The 15,229-nt window shown below is 38.1% G+C and overlaps 1 protein-coding gene across 1 annotated transcript; it reads left to right on the forward strand.

Moving 5' to 3' along the window:
* Window positions 1–815: 815 nt before the first annotated feature.
* On the forward strand, window positions 816–15,008 carry LOC128380696 (group 3 secretory phospholipase A2-like). Its single transcript, XM_053340565.1, has 7 exons — window positions 816–1,450; window positions 3,226–3,358; window positions 3,455–3,589; window positions 4,953–5,287; window positions 6,703–6,832; window positions 8,323–8,433; window positions 11,196–15,008. The coding sequence occupies exons 1-7, from the start codon at window positions 922–924 to the stop codon at window positions 11,395–11,397; spliced, it is 1,575 nt and encodes a 524-aa protein (XP_053196540.1). The 5' UTR covers window positions 816–921; the 3' UTR covers window positions 11,398–15,008.
* The last annotated feature ends 221 nt before the right edge of the window (window positions 15,009–15,229 follow it).

Here is a 15,229-nt window from a genome sequence, read left to right on the forward strand (position 1 = left end):
ATTGATAAACCTAATTGTGTGTGTGTGTGTGTGTGTGTGTGTGTGTGTGTGTGTGTGTGTGTGTTAATCAATTTCATTGTCGCTGTCAGTGTGTGTGTGTGTGTATCTCTGGTGTGTGTGTGTGTCTCTGGTGTGTGTATGTGTCTCTGGTGTGTGTGTGTGTGTGTATCTCTGGTGTGTGTGTGTGTCTCTGGTGTGTGTGTGTGTCTCTGGTGCGTGTGTGTATGCATGTGTGTATCTGTGTGTGTGTCTCTCTCTTTCTGTAGGTGTGTGAGTTAGTGTGTGCTTGTGTGTGCACCTGTGTGTATGCATGTGTGTGTGTGTGTGTGTGAGAGAGAGAGAGAGAGAGAGAGAGAGAGAGAGTGTGTCTGTGTTTCTGTGTGCACGTGTGTGTGTGCCTCTGTGTGTGTCTCTCTCTGTCTGTGTATAGGTGTGTGTGTGAGAGAGAGAGAGAAAGAGAAAGAGAGTGTACGTGTGAGAGAGAAAGAGTGTGTGTGTGTGTTTGCGTGTGTATGCATGTTTGTGTGTCTGCCTGTAGGTGTGTGTGTGTGTGTGTATGCGCGTGTGCTTGTGTGTGTGTGTGTGTGTGTGTGTGCGTGTGAGAGAGAACAAGTGTGTGTGTATGCGCGTGCTTGTGTGTGTGCGTGTGCGTGTGACTCACAGAGAGAGAGAGAGGGAGGGAGGGAGTGATGTTGTCTCCACTGACACTTGTCACATGACTCAGGCAGTCTGCTCTGGATGTTGCTCTTCATTGTAAACACCCCCCCTCCCCCCCCTCCTCCCGCGTGCCACCTCCTCCCTCTCTCCCATTTAAAGCCAACCTGCAGTGTGTCAATCTCTCATAAACTCCTCCGCGAGTGGAGCAATAATTAGTTTTAGACTTTACTGATTAAACAGAGCAGCAGCCTCTCTCATTGCACCATGACTGGCATCGCTGCTCTCTCTGCTCTCATCTTAACATCCTCTCTCCTCAGCTGCTCCGCTGCAGACACATCGATCCTCTGCGCTTGGACTAAAGTTTCCAATCAAGAAGTGCATTATGCTTTCCTCCGGCAGGTTGATTCATCCACGCGGCTCTACCACACCACCTGGTCCGGGGAGCGCGCACACCTGCACGGCTGCTCCTGGAGCGACGACCCGGTGGTGATCCAGAACTACTACTCTCTGTGCCAAGAGAGCACCGAGGACTTCTCAGATCATCCAGATGAAAGCTTTAATTTGGGCCCCATGTTTGAGAGAGAAACAGATGTGTGCGTCTCCATGGCTACTTCACAGGTCGCCGAGCACGCGGAGGCCTCAAGGAAGAGGGCTATGAGGAGCCTTGGGGGTCGTCATGGTGGAGAGGAAAGGTCAGAGGTCGCGAGCCATCAGCGTGTGAAGCGAGGTTTTATTGTACCTGGCACCCTGTGGTGCGGCGCTGGCAACAAGGCGCCGTCATATGACGATTTGGGTATGTTGGTTCATTATCTCACTCTGATTTGTGAACTTGTTGATCAGTTTGAACAACATGAGAAATTTAAATGAATAACCCTTTGTAGGTCACGCCAAGAAAGTGCTATTCAAACATTCATGTATTTGCTTTTCTTATCTCTTTGAGGCCATGACAACATAAAATATGGATTTTTTTTCTCAATGACCCTAAATTTAATGTTTTACAGACCTCATTCACACCTCATTTGTTCAAAACCTTTAAAAAATATATATCAAGTTACAGACTCATTCTGTTCATTTGTAAAGCGTCCTTGGGTTTGTGAAAGTCACGATATAAATCTCACCTGTATTATTATTATCATTATTATCATTATTATTATTATTATTATTATTATTATATTATTATTATTATCATTATTATCATTATTATCATTATTATTATTATTATTATTATATTATTATGTATAAGATGAAAAAATGAAACTCAACTTCATAAATGTCTCCAGCAGAATCTCTTATATCAGCAGTGATTTGTGTTATTCTCCGTTTACATACTAAAGCACAACCTGTATCTATAGCAACCATAGAACAGCCTGTATCTATAGCAACCATAGAACAACCTGTATCTATAGCAACCATAGAACAATCTGATGGTCTGTCTGTGTATTACATTCCTCATACAAGTGGTAGAGATTGACCCAAAAAGTTAAATGGGTTAAATAGATTTAGGTTTTGAGCAGATATCATGACATAAAGTCACTTCTACCAAACAGTTCAGCAGTAAGAAAGGATGATGCTGATCTGTCTCTGTCTTTTCTTGCATTTTTCTCCTGGATACATCTCTTTAAAAGTAAAAATCACTCCTTTTTAACTGCTATCAATGCATGTCTATGCTCATAATCTGAGATTAGGAGTCACCAGCCAACAAGGGCTTCATATTAAATGGTTACTTGCCAAAAAAAAAGTTCAAATGCATTAAATAATGTTATCATATCAAAGTAATATCACATACTGTTCATTATCATATGGAAAAGAAGTCACATTAAGGAAAGACTAATGTACTTTGGTGCTTACACATATTGCACTTCTATAAATAAACTCAAATTGTAGAAGACATTTTGTCCCTAATTTGGGGTCAAGCTCAAAATCACTTGATCACTACATTTCCCATAATGCATCACACTGCCCTCATTAGACTATTACAATTCTCATCTTTCAAACTCTATTTCTCCAGTTTGTGAAGCACACAAAAATCAATCATATTAAAAATTGATTCATATGTATTTTGTTGGTCTTGTTCACTTATCACTCTGTAAATACTCTGAGCTCAGTTACATGCATGTGTGTGTATGTATAGCACTGTATGTATATAAAGGTACGTCATATGTAAAAATAACAACTCTGTCTCAAAGGGTTTCACATTCGGTGCAGCATGCATGATCTCTCTTTCAGGACAGACTCACATGCAATAAAAAAAAGAAAAAGAAATATCAATACAGTTTTCCCTTTGCTCTGTTTGTCTCCTAAACCTAAAGGGACATTCACTGATGATTTATTATTGCACCTCCATGAAGTTTGGAGACTTGCAGGAAGCAGATTTAAAAAAAAAAAAAAAAAGAAGAAATGGTTAAATGTGATCAGATCATCTGTGTGCATGACAGCAAACGAGGCTCCACCAGGATGCATTTAAACCTGCATTAATTGAAACAGATTACAGGTTGAGATAATAATCTTGTAATTCATCATCGCTCCTCTGACTCACTCACTCTGTCTCTCTGGTTTTATGTCCCGCAGGAGTGTTTTCAGACACCGACAGCTGCTGCCGTGAACACGACCAATGCGACAACAACATCTTGTCCTTTCAAACCAAGTTCGGCGTTTTCAACAGCAACATGTACACTTTATCTCACTGCGACTGTGACAGCAAGTAGGCACCTATTTTATCATCAACTATCAGATTTGATCACATGTTTTTTCTGCTCCCGTTTCTAATCACTTGAATCGTTATGTCACATGTTTAAAGGTTTCACAATTGTCTAATGATGACGAATAGCAGCTTATCTGATGTGGTGGGATATACCTTCTTTAACCTGCTGAAGGTGCACTGCTTTGAGTTTGCCCATCGACCCCAGTGTACACAGAGGAACTGGTTTGGGATGTAAGTAAAAGTCTGAATGATCTAATATGACTGTTTGGGATGTAGTATTGTAATTTGAGTATAAATCAATGAAAATAAAGTGAATTTATCTGTAATTAAGTGTAGACCAGGCAGGAAGTTCTTGTCCTCTAAAATGAAGCCAACGCAGAAGTAACTTAGAACTGCATTCTATCAAAAGGCCACCAGGGGGCGACCGTCTCTATACAAGTCAATGGAGAATTCACCAACTTCTCACTTGATTTCTAACCTCAGTAAACGTTTTCAAAATGTGTTTATGGTCTCAATCGCTAGTTTAAAGCCTTCTTCAATGCAGTATGATGTTCATTTGTGAAATTTTGGCCTCCCTGATTTTATATTTGACGATAAAGCAGGGTATGCATTAGGGCGCACATTTTCTCACTTACGTCTTCAGTTTGTTATTTTACGTTTTTCTTGTGATATACAGCATGTTTTTACAGCTTCAGGGCTTTAAAAATCCATCACGTGAAACAGTCTCCAAAGCAAAAATCACTCTCTGGTTGAACTGTTGACACCTCCTGGGTCGTAGCCTGTGATGAAAGGTCACATTGTTTCATTTTATGGGGTCAAAAGCCAGAGTAGGTTGTGAACCATTGGTCTCACACCATTAGCGGGTCGACATTGGTCACCGCTGTTAAATGTATCAACAACTACTGGATGGATTGCTCTGAAGTTCGGCTCAGACATTCATGTTTCCCCCCTCAGGATGGTTTCTCATGTGGCGGCTCTATACAAACATTTAGTTTATGCCTAGATGTATGCAAAACTGACTTTATCAGCCTCAAAACTCCCTTAAAATCCATAAGAAGAAACTGAGAAACTATATTTTTGTGTAGTTTTTGGTGACTTGGGTGAACTTATCCTTCAACAGTTTTGAGAGCATGAACTCAAACTTGAATAAATTGTTATATACATACACATAATGTGCCAATTATGATGTGCAAAGGATAGTATTCACTTTGCATGAGAAGATTAATACCACTCTGTATGTATTTGTATGCTAAATATGAAGCTATAGCCAACTGGTGTACAGACTGGAAGCAGAGAGAGACAGCTAGTCTGGCTCTATTGAAATGTCACAAAATCCACTTATTAACAGCTGCAACACTCACCATGTTAACATGTTACGTCTTGTTTTAAGTTGCACAAAAACATAAGCTTAAAAGCAAGACTTTGCAATGGATTATGGGATTTATGCTAAGCTAAGATAAACAGCTGCTTGTTCCAGCTTCATATTAAAAAAGACAGATGACTCTCGGCAAGAAGGAAATCAAAAGAAGTACTGTTGAACAAAATGTAAAAACCGATCCTTTAAATCATTTCAAACCCCTGTGACTTCCTCCAGGTGTAAAGAGACTCAGTTGACTACGTACGCTGTGATCCATCGTTCCCCGCTGTACGAGCTCAGCCCTCAAACAGACACCAACTACCTCATTAACGCCACCGAATCCGCAGGAGGCCTGCCGAGCAACATGTCGGACCTGCACCCGTTCTCCATCGCCGCTGCAGCATCCACCGTCCCCATGCCTTCCACCAGCTCTGCCTCCATCACTCCCGTTACCGTGGTTACCGCCTCCACAGGCAACCGCACTTCAGAGGGGCCGACGCCTAAGCGAGGAGACGACCGGGAGAACACTTTACCCACTAAAAACCAAACTCTGCCTGAGCAGGATGTCACAGGTATTTGATTAGAGTCAGCTGATTTTTATATAATAGATCAATCATTTTGAATCATTTATATAGATATATAATTGTATTTTTGGACTGCAGACTGCAATACAAGCATGTAACAAGCAGGCAGTATCATCTCTTCTGCCTTCCATACATTTTCAAGACCTTTATAAAAGTTGGAAGATATTAAATGTGTGCAGAAGAGCAATGAAAAGGTATAATATAATAAAAAGGTATGACAGGTAAGTCCAGGAGAGGTTAGAAAATAAGAAATGAAATAAAAATAGATATTTAGAAGAAAAGAAGAAGGGTGTCCAACATACAAAATATATCTATATAAAAATAAAAATAAAGTGACAGGAAGACAAGAGCATTACATGATCTTTCCTTTGACACCTCCAAAAAATCTTTCTTAATGAATACAGTGTTATTGAAACAGAGAGAGGAATCCTTTCCATTAGTTTATTTATCCATTCTTATATTGCAACCGGCATCTCGTGAGCACTTTTTTTATAAGCAGATATTAAAATACCTTGCCTGGAAGTCAGCATGCCCTAAGAATAAAGAGGGAAACCTAAAGAGGCAAGTTCATATCAAACATGTTTTTTAGTGCTTTATGAATCTTTGTTTAGAAGGGTTTAATCTCTGGACAGTCCCAAAACATGTGCCAATAGTAAGCTTCCTGAAACCCGTCAAGCACAGCGAAAAATGTCTAAATTCTCTGCTTTCAACCTCTTAAATGGGTTCATTTTGTTCTCTTTGATAGTATGTTTTATTTTTTTTTTATTTAAAGGTTTAGAAATCAGGGACAATGCACATTAATAAAACATTTTAACAAAATGTAAACATGCCAGAAATAGCCAAAGGGCTATTTTACATCTGCTGTCCCTGGACTGATGTTAAATAGTCACCCTAAAAGAATATAAAAAGATTCAGTTTTAGACATACAAATAATACATTAAAAAATCAGAAGACTAAATCTGAATAAAAGGAAAAGGAAAAAAACAATACATAAATCCATCCATACACACACAAGCTAAGAAAGGCCCAGCTCAATTAAACAGACAGTTGCTGACAGACAAAAACAAAAACAGCATTAAGCAGCAAGACCAACATCAACAAAACTGATTACACCAGACAAGCTAGCAGACCACAAGCAAGCGGGACATAGACAATAAAAACATTATAAACAGCCATGCACAAAAAGCTAAAGTAAACTGAATATTTAGCTTGTGGACTATTGGTCAGGGCAAAAGAAGATATTTCAGGTTGCATTTTCCATCTTAAAGCAATGATCATGAACATTGTTTCAACCCAACCGACAAAATAATTAACAGATTAGTTGATAAAGAATAACTCATAACTGCAGCCCTCTATATCTAATATCACACATGTCACATCATTTTTTTCCTTCCTCACTGCAGACAATCAGCTGTCATGTGATGTGTATAAGGATCTGGACGAGTGCAGCAGTAAAATCCCTCCCCAGCAGCAGAGATTCGGCCTCCACAACTCAGAGTCCAAGACGCTGTACCACTGCAACTGTACAACCAGGTAAATCCACATAAATAAAATAAAACCAGTTGATTAGTTAAAACTAGGGCTGTCAAACGATTAATTTTTTAATCGAGATTAATCGCAGAATTTCCATAGTTAGTGAATTGCATGTTTAAAATCCTGTTATTTTACATTTGAAGGCAGTTTTAAGCCCATAATGTAAAGCATTTCTTACCAGAGTGTCTTAACTGGGAATCAATCACGGCTCTGCTGCGACTCCCACACTCCAAAATGGTCCTTTGGTGGAGCTGAGGCTGGCTTGGCTGCACCTGGGTGTTTAGCGTGGAGGTGCTAACTCAAACTCCACGTACTCCGGTGGTAGTTAAACTCCGTTTGACACAGGTTGCATTTTACTTTTGACTTGTCAACTGAAGCGTCTGGAAGTGTTTTAAAGTTAAACAAGCCGTTCAAAAGTCCAGTAGCTCTCTTACTTTCCATCAGCGCGGTAGGTTTACTGCAGGAGGCCACTTCAAAGCATAGCGCTACAGCTAGAGGAGCCGTCTACGGGGGAGTAGAAGGGACAAAAAGGCTTGCAACATTATGTTCGTTATGGATTGCATTAATCTAATCGCGATTAACGCGTTAACGCTGACAGCCCCAGTTAAAACGTCATATTTTATTATCAGAGAGTTTTAATGACGTCATGTTTCCATTACACAACCTACCGGGGTAAATATTTACACTGCTATTTGCAGAACATATAAAGACAGTGTGATAATGGTGCATTCACCTTAAAATCTCCTGTTTTCCGAGTAAAACAAAGCAGACAACTCTTAATAAACCCCCCCCAAAAAACTAGGCCACCAGCAGAGCATCCAGATGTTGCATAAGGTGAAGCAGTTCTCTGAAATTGTTCACGTCCTTGGACATGATCGCAATCTCACATCTGCACACGCTTGCTCTCTCTCTCTCTCTGTCTCTCTCTCTCTCTCTATCTTTCTCCCCCCCCCTCTCTCTCACTCTCTATCTGTCTCTCTCTCACTCTCTCCCTCTCTCTATCTCTCTATCGCGCTCTCTCTCTCTCTATCTATCTCTCTCTCTCTCTCTCTCTCTCTCTTTGTCTCTCTCTCACTCCCCCCCTCTCTCTCTCACTCTCTATCTCTCTCTCACTCTCTCTCTCGCTTTCTATCTCAATCTCTCCTTCTCTCTATCTCTCTCTCACACACACACATTCTCATTCTCTCTCTCTCTGTCTCTAGGTCTCCCTCTCTCTTTCCCTCTCTCTCTCTCTCTCTCTCTCTCTCTCTTTCTCGCTCCCTCTCTCTCTCACTCTCTGTCTCTCTCTCTCTCCCTCTCTCTCTCTCTCTCTCTCTCTCTCTCTCACTCTCTGTCTCTCTCGCTTTCCCTCTCTCTCTCTCTCTCTCTCTCTGTCTCTCTCTCTCTCTATCTATCTATCTGCTTCCCTCCTCTGTTCTTGGCTCAACTGCTGCTTTTGTGTGTTTTTTGGCACGTCTTTCTCTCTCTCTGACATGTTTGTCTGTCTCCAGATTCTTTCAGACTTTGGCTAAACAGAGACAACTGACCGAAGTACAAACTCTTCTGCTGGGATACGTATCTCAGTCCTGCTTCCTGACACAGAACTGCACAGAAGGCAACAGGTTAGTATAGAAACACACAGACATAGATGCTTTCACAAGGTTTGGCTTTAAAGTGACAATAATCAATATTCTTAACAGCATATGAAATTATCAGTGACTCTGCAGCTCCTCTCAGTTTTATGGGGCTTTAGAGTGAGTTTCAGGAAATATGCAATAGTTACCTAACAAGTTAAACAAAACTTAAAGGTGATGATAGGTCAGTGTCAGTGCTCACTACTTGTTTCTGCTGCCCTCAAGTGGTCAAAACAGTCAGGTGCACTAAAAAGACTATGTAAAGTTGAAAGATATCTACTTGATTTGACTCATTTGGACGATTGAAGCTTCATATTAGCTTCAGATTAACTTTTTTAACACTGTGGATTTAGTCCTCCATCACTTCCATTGTAAGTACATTATGAATGGATCTTCTAATGGTCAATATGAACAGGAGGAATCATTACAGCAAGAAAAACAGGTTTACTGTTTATTCTGGGATCCTGACTGTTGATTTAAGACAGAACAATTGTGAACCCATCCTTTAAATCTGACATTAGATTAGATTATTAATGGTGAAGCATCAGTGTTAGAGCAGCATGTTACTGTTGTAGCTGCTGGAGGTGGAGCTAGTTTATACTACTTTATATACAGTTAGCTAGTTTATACTACTTTATATACGGTTAGCTAGTTTATACTACTTTATATACAGTTAGCTAGTTTATACTACTTTATATACAGTTAGCTAGTTTATACTACTTTATATACAGTTAGCTAGTTTACACTACTTTATATACAGTTAGCTAGTTTATACTACTTTATATACAGTTAGCTAGTTTACATTACTTTATATACAGTTAGCTAGTTTATACTACTTTATATACAGTTAGCTAGTTTACACTACTTAATATACAGTTAGCTAGTTTATACTACTTTATATACGGTTAGCTAGTTTATACTACTTTATATACAGTTAGCTAGTTTACACTACTTAATATACAGTTAGCTAGTTTACATTACTTTATATACGGTTAGCTAGTTTATACTACTTTATATACAGTTAGCTAGTTTATACTACTTTATATACAGTTAGCTAGTTTATACTACTTTATATACAGTTAGCTAGTTTACATTACTTTATATACAGTTAGCTAGTTTATACTACTTTATATACAGTTAGCTAGTTTACACTACTTAATATACAGTTAGCTAGTTTACATTACTTTATATACGGTTAGCTAGTTTATACTACTTTATATACAGTTAGTTAGTTTACACTACTTTATATACAGTTAGCTAGTTTACGCTACTTTATGTACAGTTAGCTAGTTTATACTACTTTATATACAGTTAGCTAGTTTACACTACTTTAAATATAATTAGCTAGTTTACACTACTTTATATACAGTTAGCTAGTTTATACTACTTTATATACAGTTAGCTAGTTTACGCTACTTTATGTACAGTTAGCTAGTTTACGCTACTTTATGTACAGTTAGCTAGTTTATACTACTTTATATACAGTTAGCTAGTTTACACTACTTTAAATATAATTAGCTAGTTTACACTACTTTATATACAGTTAGCTAGTTTATACTACTTTATATATAGTTAGCTAGTTTACACTACTTTATATACAGTTAGCTAGTTTACGCTACTTTATGTACAGTTAGCTAGTTTATACTACTTTATATACAGTTAGCTAGTTTACACTACTTTAAATATAATTAGCTAGTTTACACTACTTTATATACAGTTAGCTAGTTTATACTACTTTATATATAGTTAGCTAGTTTACACTACTTTATATACAGTTAGCTAGTTTACGCTACTTTATGTACAGTTAGCTAGTTTACGCTACTTTATGTACAGTTAGCTAGTTTACACTACTTTATATACAGTTAGCTAGTTTATACTACTTTATATACAGTTAGCTAGTTTATACTACTTTATATACAGTTAGCTAGTTTATACTACTTTATATACAGCTAGTTTAGTCCAGTGTTTCCCAACCTAGGGATGGGGCCCCTCCAAAGGGTCAGCAGATAAATGTGAGGGCTGCTGAGATGATTAATGGGAGAGGAATCTTTGCTTCTTTCATATTATAGGCTATTGGATAATTTTACTTCTTTAGGTCATTTAAATGAAACCATGTGAGAAGTTAAGAGGGTTGATGTGACAAGAAGCCCCAACTAGACACTACTTCTTCCTCTATCCTTCCTTTCTCTCCTCTCATCCCCAACCGGTCGAGGCAGATGTTCTCCCACTCTGAGTCTGGTTCTGAGGTTTCTTCCGGTTAAAAGGGAGTTTTTTCTTGCCACTGTTGCTCATGTGGGAATGTTGGGTCTCTTTAAAGTTAAAACCTGAAGAGTTCGGTTTAGACCTGCTCTATGTGTGTCTAAGTGCCTTGAGATAACTCTGTTGTGATTTGGCGCTATACAAATAAAGATTGATTGATTGATTGATACTTTTATGTAAGGGGTCACATGCCCAAAAGGTTGGAGCCACTGGTTTAATCTTTAACTATCATGTTGTATTTTATAAGCTTATTATTTGTTTTTATATATATAATCTTTATCTGAAAAGTAACCAGTAACTATAGTTGTCAGATACCTGTAGTGATATTTGGCTCTATACAGAAAAATTGACTTTGACTTGAAAACATGCATTATTTCCCTCTGAAACATAGTAGAGTAAAAGCATAAAGAGACAAGAAAATGTGACTTATAAGAATCAAATTGTTCTTATAAACATCACATAACCTCTGTTGCCTCTTCTTTGTCCTGCAGCTGTTCAGCAGTCGTGGTGAAACTGGAGTTTCCTCAGCTGAACACGGAGGAGCAGCGCCATCTGCAGGCGGTGAGGCTGAATGTCAGGAGGCCATCAACAGGGAGAGTGAAGAGGAGAGACCGAGCTATCAGACTCCAGAGATTGTGTCTCAGGATGGTCGAGAAAACTCCAAATGCTGTAAGAGGAAGGAAGCTCGTCTGAGTGTGAATATTATCCACGTGTTCAACATGAAATATATATAAAGACATCATGAAATACATAATCAAAAATATAGATTAGAAACTTGAATCAAGCACAATACAATACATTTTTAAATTTCAGCTCATTGTTATAAAGTGTTGTTTTTTTCTTGTTTCTTTTCACAATTACAGTTTAATTAAGTCTAATTGCACCAGTCTTTATTTAAAAAAATCAGTTTCATTTTAAATAAGTGATTTAATTTTGGATTTAAAAAAAAATGGACCAATTCAGAAACTGAGTATTAACATGTTTAAGATGTTAAAAAGACAAAAAGCTAAAATACAGACTTTTGAAAAAGGACATAAATAAATTAAAATGTACTGAAATGATATTTTATATTAATGAGCTGACATTTAAACATTTGATGGATCATTTCCCAATTTCATTTCAATTTCAATGTTTTAATCTTCATTTATAAATACGGTTATTCATTTGATAATGTCTCATTTAATTATTTGATACTGAACACTTTGGTTCTCCTTTAATCATTGTAGTATTACGTATTTATATTGTCTACATCATGTATGTAGTAGAACTCAGTGAAGGTGTCAGTGGGTTTTTTTCAGAGACGATAAAAGTGAGAAAAGTAAAATAAACCTTTTTCACAGCTGACATTTTTCGGTGTCACAGCAGGAACGAAAGAGCCGAGCGATTATTCATTCACTGGAATCACTTACTGGACACTTTATACTCTTTATGCTGAAGTGTCCAAACTATTGCATAAAGGGTTCATGTGGTTTTCATTATATGTAATCAACCGATTTCAGTCTTCAGGCAGTTGATCGGTTGAATCCTTTGCTCTTGAGTGTTTGAAACAAAAACCTGCAGACACTCGTCCTTTTATGGAAGAGTTTGGACTCGCCTGCTTTAAGGCCTATTAGTGACTTCAGTGTCTACATTGTGTTGTTTGGTCGGTTTGCTCCAGACTTAAATATCCCAACGACTATTGGATTTCGAACAATCATTCATGGTTCTTAGAGGATGAACCCTACTAACTCTGAAAATGCTCAGTGAGGTTGACATTTGAGGTTTTAAGCCAAATGTCTTGATAACTACTGGATGGACTGCCATGAAATCTGGTTCAGACGTTCATGTCCCTCTCAGGATGAGCTGAAACAACTTCTCCTGATTTTCCATATAACGCCATATTTGTACAATACTTTGATTTATGACCAAATAGCTGAAAAACTAAAACATTTTCAGTAGCACACAGTACTTTGTTTTCCATTAGCAAGGACCACACCAACAACAAGATGCACTTTAACGATTGATGAGCATGGTTCCTCCATTTGCCGACTGTGTTTTGGGGAGGCTTATCCCCCCTTAGGACCTTATGAAGAGCAGAGGAAGAAACAGGAAGAGAGAAATGGGGCGAGAGGGAAAGGTGTAGAATACTAAGGAGGAAGGGGAGGAGAGGGCCAAGTGGTATTTTATAAGAATGGCCAGAGGTGGAGCAGTCTTGATGTGATCCTGCTCCTTAAACTATGCTAAATAAGTTCCACTAATGCTAAATAGAAAACACGCCAATGCTATGTTCATGTCACATAGGAGTTATCGTAATTATGATATTCCAACTTGTAAATAGTGTTCATGTCAACAGCCAAGGTTTGATTATGAAAATGCAAACTTTCGTCCGTTATATATAGCCTTGTTCGCTACGGTTGTTGAGGTTTTTCTACGTGTTGTTTGCTGAAGTCCACTCTCATATTACAGATCAGATTTTTTTTAGAAAAAGTAGTGAAACTCTGCTACTGTGTCATCGTCTCTCGGGGGGCAGTTTCCTGAAGTTAACCAATCAGAACAGAGTGGGCTCATTGGGGGGGGGGCGTTAAAGCGATGGTTCGGCGTAATTTCGACCTAGCGTCATATGCATCATGAGGTCTATCTAATCATCATCCAGCCGTTTTTTTTCATTTGGTCGGACAATAGGGAAGTTAGAGCCATCAGCCTAATGTCTTAGTACAGGCGCTAACGGGACCACCAGTGTATCTGGTAAATGACCCCACTAATAATGCCTGGATTGTTATCACACTTCTACAGTAGTACAAATAGGGTCTTTACTCATAAATGGATACATTGGAAAGTTTGTAAGTACACCAGGAGTTTATTAAAATAACACTTACCTGATGGCTTTTACTCTGCTGCTACTGCTAAAGCTGGAAACATCGTTGAAATATAGCGTGATCACTGAAATACCGTGTGATCTCGGAGACACCTGCACAGCACATCTAGAGATCTGTGCGTGATCGGCTGATGGCTCTAACTCCACTATTTTGCGACCAAATTTTAAAAAGCGGCTGAGGTGTTGATTAGATACGTCATGATGCATATGATGCTAGGTTGAAATTACGCCGAACCATCACTTTAAAGAGACAGGAGCTAAAACGGCCTGTTTCAGACAGAGGCTGAACATAAAGGGCCAGTAGAAGATAAATAAGGAGTGTTTAACCACAAATCATGCAAAGATATTCTAGTAGAACCCCAGAATATAAATATAGACTTGTAAATATGCATTATGAGTCCTCCTTTAAGCTCTAAAGTGCCTATGTACAGCCTCATAGATGCATAAAGCATGGCTGTAGATTCATGTTTTGCTGTAAGTCAAAAAAGTTCTGCTGAGTTTGATACTGGTGGTTATTTTCCCTGAGATGATGATGATGATGATGATAGTTTACCCATCTTTCTATGCACACACTTATCTCTACTGTCACTGTTATTGAAGTTTGTTGTAAATATTTGGATGGTGCTGAATGAGCTGTAGACTGATGCTAATCATGTTAGTACAGCGATGAAAAAGTACACATGAGAAAACACTTATTTGTAAATATCAGTACATAAAAACCACATGGTGAAGTATGTGGTTTATGATGTGAGAAGTAAATGTATTATTGATTATATGTTCATAAAGGAATAGTTTGAGATCTTTGGAAATATGTTTATTCACCGTCTTCTTACTGAGAATAAGATGAGAAGATTGTTACCACTCTCAGTATGGTAAATAAGCAAGAACCAACAACTGGATAGCTTAGCTTAGCGTAGCTTAGCTTAGCATACAGACTGGAATAGGGGGAAACAGCTAGCCTGGCTCTGTGCAAAGGTAACAAACTCCACTTAAGGCTTAATAATTTTAACAAAAGAAGCTCCAGAATCAGGAAAACATAATTAAAAGTCCTGCTGATAGTCTTGACCGATGAAAGAAACACTAAGAAAGAGATTGCATTGAGCTACAGAAGCTAACGGTTGCTAATGATAGATGCTAACTTGATGTGACTTCATGTCTTTGGCATCTTTATTTATCAAATTCTGGGTTGGGTTTAGTACAGATTAAACATATTGTTTAGTGGAGTAGTACTTTGGGTTTTATTTTCAGGGGGGAGCTTCATATTTACCAAAAAGAAATGGTATCAATCTTCTTCTATCAATCTGAAGTGAATATTTTAAATGTTGAACTACTTTCCTTTTTCTGCTGTTGAAGCTTGTACAAATGCATATGTTTAATTATTCACTGTTCTGTTGGTGGTTTGTTTGACAGTTGTTTGCTAACCTAATAAAAGTTTCAAATCATGATGAAACTGGGACAGTTTATTCACTTTTATTGATTCATTTTTATTTAAACAAGTTTTCAGCATCTTGTGTCTACAAACACAACCAGAGGGACTAACAGTTGTAATAAAAGAAGAAATGGTTAAATGAATATCTTGTAAAGCTTACAATAGTTACACATTTTTACAGTCTTTTTGTTTGTATATTCAGATGTTGAAGAAATGTAGTGTGTGATATGAAAAGTTTGGTT

The sequence above is a fragment of the Scomber japonicus genome, chromosome 19, assembly GCF_027409825.1.
Source record: "Scomber japonicus isolate fScoJap1 chromosome 19, fScoJap1.pri, whole genome shotgun sequence".
Classification (NCBI taxonomy): Eukaryota; Metazoa; Chordata; class Actinopteri; order Scombriformes; family Scombridae; genus Scomber; species Scomber japonicus.